General features: G+C 38.1%; 1 protein-coding gene across 1 annotated transcript; it reads left to right on the top strand.

Annotated features, from left to right (window-relative positions):
* The first annotated feature begins 665 nt into the window (after positions 1–665).
* On the top strand, positions 666–17,477 carry LOC105057693 (RNA-binding protein BRN1). Its single transcript, XM_019854905.2, is given in 10 exon segments — positions 666–717; positions 720–872; positions 997–1,079; positions 6,473–6,524; positions 6,685–6,810; positions 6,989–7,071; positions 14,018–14,200; positions 16,386–16,734; positions 16,837–16,980; positions 17,056–17,477. Coding segments are annotated over 10 exon segments (1,338 nt in total). The 5' UTR covers positions 666–680; the 3' UTR covers positions 17,184–17,477.
* The last annotated feature ends 512 nt before the right edge of the window (positions 17,478–17,989 follow it).

The raw sequence follows: 17,989 nt of genomic DNA, 5'->3' as shown, positions 1-17,989 counted from the left end.
GCCTGGCACCCCTTCCAGTCTGCCCAAACGCCAGCAGATAATTACGCGCCACCCACCCCCCCACCCACCGCCCTTTCCGATCCCAGCCGACCCCCGAAGCCAAAACCCTTGGCTTCTCCCTCCCCGCTATACCACCAACCACCACCCAAAGCGACCCCAACACTATCCCAACTAATCCCCGTCCGGGACAAACTTATTCCAGCAGCGCTGCGGGATACCTTTATTCACGCCAAAGCTCTCTCCGACGTGGAGTGTCCCGGGAACCAGTTTGTGAAGATAAAGGCCGCCCCGTACTCCAACTTATTCCCCGCCCACCAATCCCAGCCCGCGAAATGGAAACCGCCGGCCGGTGCATTGCCACGTGGCAGCGTCAGAACGCCTGGCTGTACATTTTCCGTGTAACGCTTGCGGGGGGCACTTTCGGCAGCTATTTTTAACTCCCCCCGCCCCCTCGCAAATTGATTACCACATCAATAATTATCCATCTCATATATGATTATAATTTAACAAATTATTGAAAAAACGCGGACAACCCGTTTGTCTTCCTCTCCCCCCCCCCCCCCCACAATAAATTGATAATTCCCATCATCAAACTCCACCATCACCACCACCAAGGGCGAGGGAGGGAGGGAAAGAGAGGAGAGAAGAGAAGACGAAGTCTCGAAGAGAAAGGAAGAGTAATGGCGGAAGGGGAGGAGAAGAGCGAGGGAGGGGGAGAGGGGGTGGAGGAGAGAGAGGAGAGAGCGTGAAGATTTTTGTGGGGCAGGTGCCGAAGGACATGACGGAGGCGCAGCTCCTGGCGATGTTCAAGGAGGTCGCGCTCGTCGACGAGGTCAACATCATCAAGGACAAGACCACCAGGGCCTCCCGAGGTTGGTGCTTCGATCTTTTGGCCTCCTGTTTCCATTTGATGTGATTGGATCTTGGGAATGCTGGTGGCGGGATTGGCTTCCGGTAAGGGGTTGATGGGCAACGAGGGTCTTTTCTGGGTGGCAGGGTGCTGCTTCTTGATCTGCCCGTCAAGGCAGGAGGCCGACAAGGCGGTCAGCGCCTGCCACAACAAGCGGACGCTCCCCGGTGTATGTATATCTTCCAATCTTCTCCCTCTTTTTCTTGTTCTGTTTCGAATTTTGTGGAATGGGTCGGTTTCGGATCTGCATTTTATGCTTGTGTCTCTTGAATGGGAATGTTTCAAAATTCGATTTCTTCTAATCTTGTTGCGTTGCTATCGCGAGCCCCGTGTTAGTAAACTTCGATTTTTGCTTCAGATCTTGTGTCGGAGTTGTGTCTGTTCTGATGGGATCTGATGAATTACTGGGAATCATTGGGGAATCTGATGCGATTGGAGGGGTATCAACGGCTGCATTGATGGAATAGGTGGCATAAAGTGGTTGTTGAATATAATCGGCAGGAATGATTTATTGTACTGAATAAGACAATCGAAAAGAAAAAGCTCAAAGTTTTGTAGTGGAAAGCTGATGTCAGTTAGGTGAATTTGTAGCTTAGCTGGAAATTTGGAAAAGCTCAAAGTTTGAAAGGGAAACGTGACGTTAGTCGTGTGAGTTTGTAGCTTAGCTGGGTTTGAGTTTGGAAATGGGTAGAACTTCTCTTAGACTGTCACAACCAATACATATGTGTCATGTGTGCCAGTAGAAGACAAATTTATGGTAGTTAATCTTGTTGGCATGCAATCAAGGCTTTACCAGTAAAAAGTCATTTATTAGTTCCACAGAACTAAAATTAAAACCATCAGAATAAGCTTGGCAATGTAATTGAGGCATGGTTTGGACATTCTCAAGTATAATTTGATCCAGTGTAGTGGCAGTGATGGTCACGTTGACAGGACATGAGGTACAGATTGATTTGAAATTCGACGGGCAGAATTGGTTTAGAGCTGGAGATTGGATGTTCATATATTGTAAGAAGGAAATGCGTAGTTAATGTCATTTGGGTTGATTCTTAGAGCTAGGTCCTAGTCAGCAAGTGATTTTGTTTTCTTTCTCATGCTGGAGTAATAAAGTAGAATTACCATTTAAAATTTTTACATAGACTGAATGTGAGATTAGGATAGGAAAAACTGAGGGTTATTTTCATCACTGATGGGACCATTTATCAGGCTGAATTAAGTGCCTATCAAAAAGAATCTATTAGTTCAATGTCACTAAAGTATACATTGCCAAAACCACCTTTGAGTTAGCTTGTCAACATGTTTTACATTTGCAAAGGACATCTAATCTTTGTATTCTAAAATCATGTCATTCCACACAAGCTAAACGATATATGAATATTTGGAGATAAGCACTTGTCAAGTGAGGTTTTTCACATAATGCAGCATGGAATCACATATTCATAAAATGTCAAACAATGTAGCATTGAATCAGAGGGACCTGTTGCTACAAACATGCTATTAAATGTATCAGTTGTGTCAACATTGTGAAAGGAAAATAGAGACATTTATTTACCTGTTTTTGGCTTCATTTTGTCCAACTACACCTGTTAATTTGCATTCAAAAATTCTATCGGTTGATTGATGCCGGAGGTCATGTTCAATCTGATCAGTTTCAGTGCCAGTCAATTTGAGATGAATTATTCACACATGAGTAAATTTCTGGCAATAACTCCTGCTGATTATGAACTCATAGCTTTGAGATTATTCCACACTTCCATTGCATGACCAGGTGGTGGATGTCACCGCTGACATTTGTCAACTATGGGAGCCATGAAAGAGAAAAAGGAACCCCTCAACCAAGCAAATAAAAACTATAATCAATTAGTTCATACATAAACTATTTCAGTTGATCTAAATTTCCTAAGTCCCATGTTATTTGATATGAGATTTGATTTTTTTTAATCTGTCTGGTTTTATAATTGTGGCCACAAGTCTGCTTTTAGTTGGTAATTTCTTTTTAACTTATGTTGAAGTTGCATTACAGGATCAACTGATATCTCATTCATCAAGACGCTTTCGAAAATGACATCTATTTGTTAAGAAAAGTGAAGCAGAGTTGTTTGGCATGCAATAGGTTTTCATTGGTCCAAATTAGGAGCATGTTTGCTCAGGTGCTCAGAGATGACCAAATACGCAAGTTAATTATGGAAAGTAGTTAAGTATGTTGATATTATACTCAGGTTTAAGTATGCAGCTAGATATATGATCTTTATAATTTCACTTAGGTTGCACAAACATGAACTTGACCTTCTCGCATCAATGGGACATATCACAAGTGCTATTTCAAAAGCTTATATTTAGAGCTCATGATACATTAAATCTTTATACTCTCAAATGCTTACCTTTTGAACTATCCTCTTATGTAACACAATGTTAATTCACTCCGGAGAGCTGGTCTACTCCAGAATCATAGACTTCTTTTATAGAAGACAATCAGAAGTTGAACACTGTCATGTTGCTGGCTGATCATTCTCACCATGACATATCCAAAAATAGAGCCTATTTTATATGGATGCTCAACCAATCATGCACCATTATATGATGCACTTGAATTTCTCAGAAATGTTAATATTTGTACTATGCACCATGTTAAAAACTAATAATGAGATGACACAAATCTTAGGCAGAAATAATAAATGATGTTATGCTACAATCAGTTATGAGATTGAACTGCTGTAGCAGTTGTTTACCATGCAAATTAGGAAACTATAGTTCCCAAGGAACATGTGAAAAAATGAATGACAATTCACAATAATTTTTGATGCATATTTATGAGGCATTAAGATGGCGTTGTTGATGTTGGTATGAGACAATTGAAACATTTACTATTGCAAGATTGAAGTAAAAATATTGTTCCTTGCAAAATCATTGTTAATTTGTCAGGTTCCACATGGATAAGCTTTTGTTACATTTAGAGGGCTCTCATCAAGTAGGCAAAATTAAAGAGAGATTTTTCCAATTTTCTTTGAGAAATTAGGAGTTTGTTATAGAATTAACAACCCTATGTCCAAAATATATATTACTGATGGGTTTTTGGGGGAGGGTGATTCAATAATTTTTCCAAAACTGTATGACTTCTTTGAGATTTCAAATTTCTTGGATCACATGTCTGAGTGTGACTAGCCATCCTTTGTTGCCCCATCTCGAGGGATTATATTTGGTAGTCAAAATTAGTCAGGTTTTCTGGTTTTAGAATATATTTAAGTGAGTTCAATGATGGATGCACATCAAATTTGATAAGACTTGAAGAGCTGATATAGCTAAAATTTCTAGATTTTTTTAAATACAAAAGGGTAAATTTAGAATTCCAACTTCATCATGGATCATGGAAGTGCCATGGACCTTTCCTATTATGACTTATTAGGATTTCTATTTAGGCTAAATCTGTCAGATTTTCGAGCCTATTTGGTGATAATAGTTTTACTGAATTTGGATCTGCTCCAGTTATTAAAATTACTGAAGTTTCCAGTTATTGACCCACCATCAACCATGTACATGATCCCCATTAATTGTTACTGGGTGACTGTAAGCCAATTAGACCCGCTCGGCAGTATCCATGCTTCCCTGTTAAATGATCCACTCTTAAATGGTGGGCTATATCACTATGTATGACAGTGGGTGAATAACTGGATTCTCTGGTTATTTTTGTTAACCAGAAATTATCCAAACACTCACTTATTTTTCTTTTTGTTTAGGTATAATTTGTTTGGATGGATGCAAGTCATGTTAGGTGAGATTTAAAGAGATGATCTGAAAGTCCAACATTTTGAACGTGTCTTCTTGTCATCAGGATTGCTATGTTTGTGGTTTTTGTTGGAGACCTCATACAGAAGATTTAGTAATGAACAGAGCACTTTTAGTAGCTTAGAAAGTTCTCATAGTATGGCTTCACTTATGTGCCTCTCTATGCACATCCCTCTTGTTGATGCCCGTATGGTATCACTTCAAAAAGGAGTACTACAAGCTTACAACAACTAGCACCCAAAGACTGATATTAGGGTTACTGTTTGATCATTAATCTGCTTTGGAACTTGTGTTGATAGGTCATTCATAAGATCCCCAAGGGACACCTGGTTAAACAATTCAGTAGCTATTTTGGTAAGAAACAAAATTTCAATTAATTTTGTTTTCAAGCAGAGTTATAGTTTTAGTAGGCATTGAAAAGTTCATTGCCTGCCCTTTGCTGTATAAAGTTGACCACCTATGCAAATTACTTTAGAGGAAAAGAAGAAAAAAAGATCGATGATGAGTGTGAGTGAGGAAATTCAGTTGAGACCCCCTTGGTAGAATAATGTTGTATATTTTGGGACAGAAATGGTGTACAGAATGAAATAGAGTTGCAAAAAGTTATGTTTCATATGGAAATTACTGTAGATGAGAAATGCAACTGCTCTGGTGAAAATGCTCTAGATGTTTTGCAGTGGCCATCAGATGTTTGATGTTCGGCCTGCTTAACTAAAGTTCTTCTGATGTCGGGTTTGCTTCTTATTTCCTCTTTTATTTAAGTTATTGTTAAGGTTGCTTGTGTGGAGATTGGATGGATCAGAAAAAAATGTTCTGCGCAAAGCAGGACAGATAGGTTTCAGTTGCCTGATTATTCTCTGGGACAATAGGTTTCAGTTGCCTGATCCTTCTCTGAGTGAAAACCATGCAATACAGCAGGCTCTTTCGTCAATGACACTGTCACAAAGAATGTTATCCTGAACAAAGGAGACAGATATTACACTCACTCCCATGTGTATCAGTATATCACACCAACTACAGCTCACATGACCATTGCATTAGTTTGTCCAAAACACCAAGATTGAGAAAGTTTGTATCTTCCATATACCTGCCTAGAGGTTATTTTCTTTCTAGAAAGGAGGTGATCCTGTTAATATGTCATAATGATGCAGTGTGAACAAGAGATGGCGGGCTGGTGGGGCATCTTCTTGGGGAGAGGTTGCAGGTTTGATCTGGATGGTGGCATATCACCACCATATTTGTCATAATGTCATATGGCACTATTCTGTGGGATGGATTGGTTGAACTGACCTTCATGTATGCTCTTCCAAATTAAACTGGACTTCTGGTAGTTATATATGCAGTTTTCCCCCTCTTTTTTATTGCTTTCTTTGCATGATATTAAATCATGATATATCTGAACTGGGATAGATCATCTAATGAATGAAAGCCTCATGGGTATTCCTGTTGAACACTATGGTGGCTACAATTTAGAAAGAAATTTCAAATGCCAGCATCAATGACTTTATGTTAATTAACATAATTTTTTCATACCACACTTTTCATTCTATTATAATTACTTGGGAGAGATTGGTTGCCATACTGCTTTTTAATGAGTTTAGTAATACTCCAAGTCCAAGTAATAAACTTCTGCTCTTTTTTGTTTCCATTATATATTGAGTAATATTTTTATTGTTTCTTCTGTGGCCTTAATAAAAGATGAAGGTATGTCTCCACCTTCAGCTTCTGCTCGCTTTTCTCTAGTTCTGATTGATGGGTGTTCTCCTCTGTTTAATTCAGGTCTCTAGTCCATTGCAAGTGAAGTATGCGGATGGTGAGCTGGAAAGACTAGGTGGTTCATATTGTGCAAACCAAGACCCTTCATTTTGCATTTCCTAGCAATATGATATTGTCCTGTCCTTTTTCCTGATTGATAGTTTTATTGTTCATGTTGGTGATGATATTTCTGTTTTACTTGAATCTTTTTATATCCTTGTTATTGACATATGCAGAATACAAACTTTTCATCGGTATGCTTCCAAAGAATGTAACTGAAGCTGAAGTTTCTGTCCTGTTTTCAAAATATGGTAACATTAAAGACCTACAAATCTTGAGAGGTCCCCAACAAACAAGCAAAGGTACAAATTGCTTTTTAACATATTTTTAACTAGTCAACGTGATGCACTTTTTATTGGTTCTTTCTTTTTTCTACCTAGCAGATTGTAGTTCTGGATTAAAATTTTCAATATTCAAGCATTACATGTTTCTTGTTTTTTCTGAGAAAAGACGCTTATCTCTTTCTTTTGCTTACTACAGCAGGCTGTGCCTTTTTGAAGTATGAAACTAAAGATCAAGCTCTTGCAGCCCTTGAGACCTTAAATGGGAAATACAGAATGGAGGTCTGTGCTTTATTCATTTTAGAGACTTTAACTGATCTTGCATTTATTTTGTTTAGCTCTTTATCCTTTTTTTAATCAAATGACATAAAGAATACAACAACATGATATTCATATGTTCTATTTTCATGAGATGCATATCGCTTAATGTTAGGGACTACTTTTCTCATACCAGACAGAGAGATCTGAGGAAACAATTCTAGAAACATGTCACAGTGCATATTCTTGGATTTGCAATTGCAAGTATGGTATGGCAACCACCTGATACGTTGTGGCATGGATTGCTGTACTTCGCTGTGCCTCCTGGTATGGGGCATACAATACTGTACCAGATGGGAATTGGTACAAAACTCATGTTTGGATTGGTATAGGCCCTGTATCTCCTTGTACCGCCCCATATGGATGCATACCTAGGTGTGTACTGACCTGTATTGAAGCATACTATGATAAAAAGTGAAAAAAATGTTGGATGGCTGTTTCAGTAAGGGGTATTTATTATACCACACCAAACCATTAAGGTTCTGGTGTGGTACTTGGTACTGAGATTGCGGACCTTATTGTGGCCTTTGTATTGGATGAATTGCTGCATATGGTGCGCATACGAGCATATCTTGAAGGTCCAGGTGTCTTGGCATTTTACAATCATATTATTTTTGAAGCTATAAGAGTGGTGGATGTGTTGTTCAAAAGCAATACAATCCTTCAATGGGGCTAATGTCCTTACATATACTATTGTAACAGGCTATCTTCCATATGAATATATGATATAATGAGTAATTTGTCTTCACAAAGAAAGTCAGAAGCCAGTGAGATATTCAATTGAATATATGCAAGAAATGGTTGAAAAATAAGACTGAAGAGTTAGATAATGTGACCATTGACCTTAACATGCTTTACTTGCTTTCGAAAACCCAAATTTCCAACAATTTCATATGATATCCAGAAACCCTGTTGGAGAAATAGTCATTACATTACTTATGCCTTTAATAGCCACTACGTGATATTCAGTTTTGGCATTGAGGTGGGGAATGATATTATGCTATTGATTTTTGAAGGAGATAGTGAAATCTCCTTCAAAGACTTGAAAGCAGTAGTTTGCCAATTGTAGAATTACTGCTTGTTTAGTTGTGCTTGGAACACCTAGCCTACATGCTGGTCCATTTTGGCAGGGGTTAGTGGTTCGACTGCGGGTACTGTTGGTCAGTGGTTGACAAAGTCCTTCATCCAAAAACTGTTTTGATTTTCTCCAAAGAGAAAAAGAATCTACTTAGCTATTCTAATAGTTAGCTAAGTTCTTTCTTGAAGTCAGTAATCTCTGGTGCCTCTTGTACTTGTAGAAAAGGAAGAAATCAACAATCTCCAATTCTTTGTGCTTCCCTTGATGGCAATGGATTCCTATAAGCATCAAAGTTCTAGAAGATAAAGAATGACGATTAAGGAATATAAGAGAGAGGTAATTAGCTGCCTCTTGGAGTCAACCATAGCCCATGATGGTGTTGGACAAAAGTTAAGGGAGAATGGGAGAGGGACCAAAAGATTGAAAGATGGAAATGGATCATTAGGATTGAGAATATGATGGCATCAGGTCATCAGATGGATGGTGTTGAATGTCTTTTTTTTGATTTCCTTACGACATCTCATCCATTGATGCAAGCATGTTTCAACCTTTTGGTGTAAGCAGTTCGAATGGTTAAACTACCAGGATCAATGACTTAAAAATGTTTTGAAACTTTGAATGGGTGAATGTAAAAATGGTTTTTGTATCAATCTGACCCTAATGCCTAGCAATCTATGGTCCAACCTGTTAGCCTGAATGGTAGACTTGGTTTTATGGAATTTTAGTTATCTTTAAGTTCTACACAAAAGGTGGGAAAGAGAGGATTAAGCAAAGAGATGTCCTTCAGAGTTAACTGAGACTCCTCAGTACAATCACATAAAAATTGAGTCAAGGAACCATAATAAACTTTGTCGAGCAATTACCATGTAAGCAGTTTCAAGATAATCGATGATAACTAAGATGAGATTCATGAGATCGCTTGAAAATGAAGAGTATGTGGGATTTCACTAAGGTTGTGTTTGGTGCATCGTCAGGTAATCTTGAAAGGTAATGTGGATTGCCACCATTGAATTGCTAGTAATATTGATTGCTGTGTTTGGTACACAAGTAATGTAGTAATAACATTACTGAAAATCTTGATTGACATATTTGGTATGACAATCAGATTATCAGTAATGTCAAATCAAATTTTCAAAATATCCCTAATAATTTTACCCTGATGCTCTTCTTTTTCCTTGGTTAGAAGTAACGGGAGTGATGTGGGTGTGGTGGTGACGCGGAGAAGTGACGGGCCGAGGGGTGTGGGGAACCGTAAGCACTAAGGGGTGGGGAGGAGGCGGGCATATGTGGAGCTGTGGAGGTGGTGGCGATAGGTGTGGAGGAGTCACAGGGGGTGGTGGGGGGGCAAGGGTAGAGGAGCCGCAGGCAGGCAAAGAGAGATGGAGGAGCCTTAGGCCGGGGGTGCACACGGAGGGGGATGGGGGGGAGTGTTGGGCAATGGATTTTGCGTGATTTTTTTGAAGGATAATTTTGTCTAAAATTTTTATTGCAACATTGCCAAAGAAATAGTAATTTGGATAGCCATCTCTCCCCAAGGCAATCCAGATTGCCAATCTGGATTGTCAAGGTAATCTGGATTACCATTCAAAAAGCATACCAAACGTAGTAATCCAGATTACCACATTAAATTGTCAGCAATCTGGATAAATTGCTAGCTACCAAATGCAACATAATGTTCATCATCTTGATAAAACCTTAAATAGAAGACCATCATTTTATAACTGGTTCTTATTAAAGGTTACACTTGCACATTTAGTCCATTTGAGAGAACATTGATGCCTTTAGAGGGAACATGATTAAAATAGGTTTGTTTAATCTTGCAAGGCTTATCTTTAGCTCATAAGTAATGTAATTGAGCCAGCATGCACTACCATGTAAATAGAATGCTGGGTTGTTTATCAACCTCACCATGGTCCTAGTGGAGAAAATGATTCTGCAGTGCTAGTTGCTAGGGGCCTTGAGCCAAGCATCAAGGCATGGACAAATAAGTAGATATCTTAGCTTAAGCCCAAGTTGTTTTTTAAGTCCAGTGGCACAGGGTGTATTGGGCAATGGCTAAGATGGCAAATAACTCATACTATGTCAATCTGACAAATGGCACAACTTGGGCACAATTTGGATGGCACTAGAACACATATTTTGCAAGGGGATGGGTTTTATACTTTTTCTGAAAATTTTGTTCCTTTAAAATTTTTCTAGTGTACATAATAATTGTTTCATATAGTAAAGGAATACTTCAAGTCCCTCCATAGTGTCAAATTTTAAAAAATGTGGTTTTTTGTATGCCTATCATACATTGTCTAGTGCATCTTTTAAAGCTAACATTGACATTATAATAATTCAGTTAATGATCCACTCAAAAAAATATTTATGGTAATCTTTCATAAAATCTTCAATGGGAAAAAAATGGAGAGTAAGATTTCGGAAATTCACTAGCATTTAAGAGTTGTATTTTGATCCATTCCCCAAAATCTGAAGTTTGTTTTTGAAGTGGAAAGTTTACCTTATTTGAATGGAACTTAAATTTTTGACTATATTTATTGAACTCTAATGGGGTCGTTTCTCAGTTACATATAAAATCTCAAGTGATGTGTTTTGTTTGCTTCAATGATATTCATGTAAACAAGATTTGTTTTTCATGGTTCATAGGCTGCTTAATTCAATGTCCTCCCACTCCATTTTCAAGGCAATGATAGTGAAAAGTGAAAACAAAATATGTTTTTAAACCTTTTTGGCTTAGTATTAAGCTCTATTGACCCAATTCTGGCTGGCTAAGTGGGCGTAACATGAACTAATACTTGAATCCTTAAGCTTATTAGTAACATGGGATTTTGAGAAGAACAATTCCCAAGTATATGTCTTTTATAGACTTGAAAGTAAGGTTTGAAGCAAGGTTCGCTGTATCGGTACCGGACGGCGTGCCGGTGCCAGATCGGTACGGTATCGGTACCATACCGTACCGACACATGGTATGCCTAGGCGTACCGGTCCGGTACCGGTACACTATTTTTTTCGATTTTTAAATTTTTTTTTAGATTTTTGAAGTTAATAATTGATAAATACAACTTCAATATGGCATTATATTGCATATTATTGACATATTTAGATTCAATTTGGAGTTAGGTTGCGGTACAAAGACTCTTGATCCAAAATTTCAAACATATATTTATTTACATTATATTTCAACTATGTCATCTTAAAATTAAAAAAAAAATATATAAAATACGTATTAAAATATATCTAAATATTTAAGTACAAAACGCAATAACTGATATACGAACCTTAAGATGTACTCTGCATTTAATTTCTTGTAGAGTGTCTGTGACGCTCGTAGATGTCTGGATCATCAACATAGTCTGAAGGGATATCAGTCCAACCCTCTAGCCAAGCTGCACCGTACTCTTGAATATTCATCATCCCATAAGGCATCATTTCTGGATTGTAAGACATCTCAGACCTCTCGCTAAAATTCTGACTCTGAGAAGTATCCTCGAGATGATGGTACGGTTGTGGAGGAGCCCATCCAAATATGCCAGTAGCAAAATCTGATCCGTAAGATGCTCCAGGCTGCATAGAGTAGTAACCACTAGAAGATGATGCTTCGGATGCACCATATGCATATGGATCATAAGGTGGCTGTGGATAATAGGATCCATAATACGGGATGATCCAGATACATCCATGGATCTTACTCCACGTACAAGATCGTCCACAGTATATATATAATTAAAATATATGCAAGTATAACAAAACACGATAGTTTAATGATAATTAAAATAATTATATATAATTTTAAAATAATTTTAATAATTATTTTAAAACTTATAAATTCAAAATAAATATGTTATATGCTTCAAATAATATTTTTAAATTAACTAAACTATAACACTATTTTTATATATTTTTTATTTTATAATTAAATTTTTTAATTTAAATAATTAAAAAAATAATTTTTTAATTTCAAATATTTGAAAAAAAAAATTGAAATTAGATTTAAGTAGCTTGAATCATTCTAAACATGATTCTCAAACTCTAATTTTTTTCCCTAAAATTTAATTTTTTTTATTTTTAAATAAATAAAAATTTAAAAATATTTAAAAAATATATAATTAACAAAAATTATCAATTTTGATGTCATCGTGTAGATCTTCCAAAGATCTATCACATATAATTAAATCATACCAAAATCATAAGATTTTGGCATGATTTTCTCCTATTTTTATTTTATCTCATTTTTATTCTATTTCTAACAACAAAAATAAAAAAATATTTACTAACAAAATAATAGATTATCTTACCTCCGGCCAAAGATCAGTCTCTTCTCAAATCACTCCTCCAATTTCACGAAATTTTGCCTTCTTTTCTAATTTTTTGGAGGTCTCAACGATTAAGTTGCCCACGGCCATGGGTGTTCTCTGAGAACTCTCAAAGAACACCGAAGGCCTGGTGCTTATTAAAGCACCAGGCCCTCCCCCCATGTGAAGTGGGCCACGCCCATTTCTCTCCCCCCTCTCTCCCCCCAACCACGTGAAAAGGCCCCCACCTTCCCCCCTCCCCCCTTCCCCTGGGCGGTACAGTTTGGTTCACCCCGAATCGATCCAGAACCGAGCCGTACCGCCCGATTCCGGGCGGTATGGGCCCGAACCACACCGAACCGGGCGGTTCAGTGCGGTTCGGGGTTGTGTTCCGAAAAAAAGGCCCGAACCGGACCGGTAAGGGATCGGTCCGGCTCGGTACGCCCCGAACTGGGCGGTTCGGCCCGGTACGGCGAACCACTTTGAAGTCTTGGTACTGCTGTCCATATTTGGGCAGTAATTGTACCAACACATGGTATGGATTAATATCAATGGGTATAAGTATCAGCATGGATTTACGTGTTAAATTGCATGAGACTATATCATGTTTTGCAATGCCAAACCGTACCAATCCATACTGGGTGTATCTACTCATACTGGTAGCAAACTGATACTCGATATGCCCTACATATCGAGTGTCGGTACCAAGAATCTGAATATAATAGTATTGCATCAGTTGCATACTAGTATGGGTACTGAAACAGGTACTGCAAATCTTGATCCATATCGGGTATGTTGAGTCAACCAATAAGGAACTGTTACATGATACACCAATCATACAGAGTGTCAATACCAAGGGATATAGTGTATTGACACTTGCTAGGGTGTACTGGTTGGATAAAAGTATGAGCACTAAAACAATTACTTAAAATAGTGGGTACAAGTATGGTATGATAAGGCCAATATATAGGGATATGCATTTGTACTTGAATCCCTGGTCAAAAGCCTCTAGCCTATGGTGTCTTATTACTTGAGATGTTGAACCAAATTTTTTTCCAGAGAGCAGAGGGAAGAGGCCAGAGGGATTCAGGAGAGATCGGGAGATGGGGAGATTAAAACTTTTGGTTTTATACTGTTCCAACTGGAATTGTCCAGATTAGCAGCTGGTGTGGTTCAATATGCCCAAAGCCACTTGGTTCGGGATGGTTCTGCTGTCCTTGCTCATAAGTATAAGAGGAATATTTCTGAAATGAGTCAAGTTAGCCATCATTTCTTAGAATACATGCAATGAACTGGTTCCACCTGGTGACTAGTGCCTTTGATAATGCATTGCAAGTTATGATGCTTCAGCTAAGGTTAATTGGCCACAAAGTCCAGCATCCCAGTTATACCATTTTACATCTTTTTTTGGAGTAATTGTTTGTTTTATTGGTGTCCATTTAGGGCTTAGGATAGTGATGTTCTTCTTTATGCTTTCTCAGTTGCAATCTTAAATGAGTTCTTTAGAAACTTACAAAAAGCTGTTCTGCATGTGCAGGGTTCAAGCATGCCTTTGGTTGTTAAGTGGGCTGACACGGAGAAGGAAAGGCAAGCTCGAAGGGCACAAAGAGCTCAATCTCAGGCATCCAATCATCCAAATACCAACTCAATACGGCAGCCTTCATTATTTGGAGCTTTACCGATGGGATATATTCCTCAGTATAATGGTTTTGGCTATCAGGTGAGATTCATTCACTTGGCTGAATAGATTTCTCCAAAAAATATAAGTGTTGGAAGCTATCTTTTGGTAAATTATTTTGTTAGTTGTTGCTTATATTTTCATGCTACATGGTAATATTTTTTGTAATCTATGTCTTGCTTCTGCTTTCTGCGTGCTTTTTCACTTTTTTTCCATGTCTTAACTGCTTTTTTGTGTTTATGTTATTAGTGTTGGATCTATGTAGAAAATGAAGGTAAAAGATCTGAACAACTTTTGCTTATAATCCATCTCAGCTTTATCCAGTTTATATAAGTCTATGGGTTTCATCAGATTTTTCAGCTCATGGACTATTTATTTATGAGTTACTAGAAGATTCAGGTGTTAAGTAAAATGCTTTAGATTGTTTTAGACAGCTTAGATGGTTTGCTTAGACTGCAATTTATTAGAAAAATATTTTGTTTGATAAAATGGTTATTTTTAGTTACGATAATCACAGGAAATTGAGAAAGGAAGAGGCATTAGGGGGCATGTATAGGAATAATGAAGGAACTTAAATAGTGTTTGGCCGCAATGCATAACTAGCAGGCCCACCCCACAAAAGGTGTATCCCAGTCTAGGCAATTATACACCAATTACCTACTATGACATCTCCACTCATCTGAAGATTGACAAAGAGGCCATAATGTGATCTAAGCATATGCTTCCTGGGCCACTTAGCTTCATATCAGACCAGAAGAAAACTTTAAAGGTCCTGTAAGATATGGTCAATGAAGTTTACATTCAGCATTTGAAAAACCATGTCTCACGCAATGTATCAGGCTACCCTCAGCATCATATGACATACTGTAACATTCTGAGATTACCAGTATGCCTTGACATGGCAATCTACATGACTGTTTGTAAATACATAATATGTGACCAATTTCCTGTTTATGTCTGTTACTTTGGACTGTTTGATGCTGAAGAATAAACCTGCGCATTTGAAAACAACTGAATAACAAATTCAAATGTTTTAGTGACTTATGCATCGATCAGAAAATCAAAAATTGCACATTAACGAGTAGTTCTGGTCCAAGGCTGTGTTTCCCAAACACTTGGATTTTGGATGTAGGTACCTGCCCTCAATAAGCTTATTGTGCAAGGATTAAGGAGGTTCAAGTGTGAAAAGATTTAGTGGACTTTCATGTGCCCCAATAAGCATTTTGCAATAGTAATAATGACTCCAAGCCTAGTGCACCCCTTGGAGATCCAAAGAGGATCTTGAGCTTGTTGAGCACCTGGCTTTTTGGGCTGATGAGATACCATGTTGATGGTGTCACCAGAGAATAGATATAAGATACTGGTATAGATAATGTGGATTTTACGTGCTTGGGCCTTATATAGAGCTTTTCTCATGCTACAATAGCAAGGCACTCAATGTTTAGGTGTTCTAGGGTCATCAACAAGAACTTTGACTCTGAAAACTTTAATGATGTTTAGAAATGTTCCATGCACTAATGGTGAGCTAGCTGTCGCCCCACTATCCAATTATTTACATTATGTAGAGGATGGCCTTGTTGACAATTTTGATTAATAACTCATGGAATGAGACCTAAGAGGGTCTTCTTTGATGAATTCCATTCTGTGTCCTATAGATGCGATCATGCAATATTCGTTTTCTGAATAGGCTTTTTCTAGTTTTTTGGTAATGGGGGAAATGGGTCACTTCAACCACCATGCATTTTGTCAGCTGATCTTAGCTGCCTTGGGAAACGGTAAAGCTATCCTGTGAGCATGCATGTATATGGAGTACAAACAAATGTTTCGTTCATGGCACTGCCTTGTTTCTTACCAAACTCAGTTTCTAAGTATTGAGGTTAAATATATTGTATATCACAAACTAACATATCATATTGTGGAATATCAACTTGATTGGCACTCCTCAAGTATTGGAAATATCTGTAGTTATTCTATGCCATTTTTATCCTTTCTGAAACACTGTAATTGAAAAATCAGGAAACATATCCAATATCCTATGGTTTCTTTAGACTATGGTTTTTGCCTTTCACCCCTGAAATGGTATCTGCATTCTCTATTAGTTTTATTCGATTGCACGCTCTGTTTTCTTTTCCAACATTAGTTTCCTTTCGCATCAAGACAGTGTTGGATTCTCTGTCCTTTTTTCTTTCTTTCCTTAATTGTCTTTTCTTCCCCTCTTCTGGTGCAGCCAACTGGAACTTATGGACTCATCCAATACCCTTTAGCTTCAATGCAAAATCAAGCTCCGTTCAATAATATGATTCCACCTGTTAATCAAGGAAATACAATGTGTGGAATCAGCCCAGATCTTTCCCCAGGCACAGTGCCCAGGAATTTTGTGACAATGCAATCTGCTGGTTATATGGGCTCGGGTTATCCTGCCATGCCTGGCGTTCGATACTCTCTAGCCTATCCAAGTGGTATGATGGGCCACAGGCCCTCTGGCAATTCCCATGGCTCGGTCCAACCGGTAAACACCAAGAATAATCCAGCATCATCTTCAAGCACCAATACAAGTGCCGGGGGTCAAGCAGAAGGTAACGGGCTTTTTTTGCCCCCCACTTTTCTGTTAGTCCTTTAAGCAGGACTCTTTTATGTTTGTTGTCCTGCGGGCTGATTATTCAATTGTTACTGCTAAGGTCCTCCTGGAGCCAACTTATTTATATATCATATCCCCCAAGAATTTGGCGACCAGGAGCTTTCAAATGCCTTCCAGGGATTTGGCAGGGTTTTGAGTGCTAAAGTTTTTATTGACAAGGCAACTGGTGTTAGTAAATGCTTTGGTAAACAACTTATGCTGTTCTCTAAGCTATTTGAGTAGTTTTTGGATGGTTCATTAAATTGGCTTCTGTCTGCAGGTTTTGTAAGTTATGATTCACCTGTTGCTGCTCAGGCTGCTATCAATGCGATGAATGGTTCCCAATTAGGTGGTAAAAAGCTTAAGGTACAGCTTAAGAGAGACAACAAGCAGAGCAAACCTTACTGATGCTGGAAGTTCTCTGTAAGGAAACAAAATTTCCTACATTATCTGGCCCTTCCAGTTTCAGAATTTTATGACTGCAAGGTCAGCAATACAATTCAAGTGGATGGAACATAATTCATCATTTATACTTTGCTCCATCCCATCATGTCTGAAGGTGGGAACTGATAGCTTCTTTACTAGAATTCAAATTCTTGACATGTCTTACAAACTCACGAGTCATGATTGATGTATTCTATTGCAGCATATTTGTAATTTATGTATCATGGAAATTTTATTAGACAGCAGCAATTAAATTCATTTAATTCTCAAAAGTGGTTTGCTTATAAGTGATTTTGGGCCAGTCACGGAATGGTGAAAATCATGCCTGGTGTTCTTATGAAAATCATTAGAAATTTATATTCTAGTTTGTGCAGTTTACTGGCCAGAAGAACCTTTCAACTGTAGAAATGTTCATGAAAAGAATTTTTATACTGTGAAATGTACCTTGTGGTGTCTGTGTAAAGCAAGTGCTGTGATAGCTCTTGTTGTTTAGATTTCCTTTTTCCTGCATGTTTTTTTTCCCACCACCTGTTTTCATCTCTCTGAGAAAGTAGTCCAAGATGTTGAGTTGCCACAGCGCATGGGCTTCCCTATTCAAGCAGTATCCTTGACCAGGGCTTTCAAAAAAGTCCAACATTTTGTGAAGTACTTTGTCCATTGTGTTATTTCTGTTGAGAGCACATCTCAAATGTGCAGTGGCCATCAGGTATTTAGCAAATTCTACGCATGTTGTTATAATGTCATCTTTTGTGAGATTTTTATACCCGATT

The sequence above is a fragment of the Elaeis guineensis genome, chromosome 14 (assembly GCF_000442705.2).
Source record: "Elaeis guineensis isolate ETL-2024a chromosome 14, EG11, whole genome shotgun sequence".
NCBI classification, from domain to species: domain Eukaryota; kingdom Viridiplantae; phylum Streptophyta; class Magnoliopsida; order Arecales; family Arecaceae; genus Elaeis; species Elaeis guineensis.
This window is presented reverse-complemented; position numbering and strand designations above follow the sequence as displayed.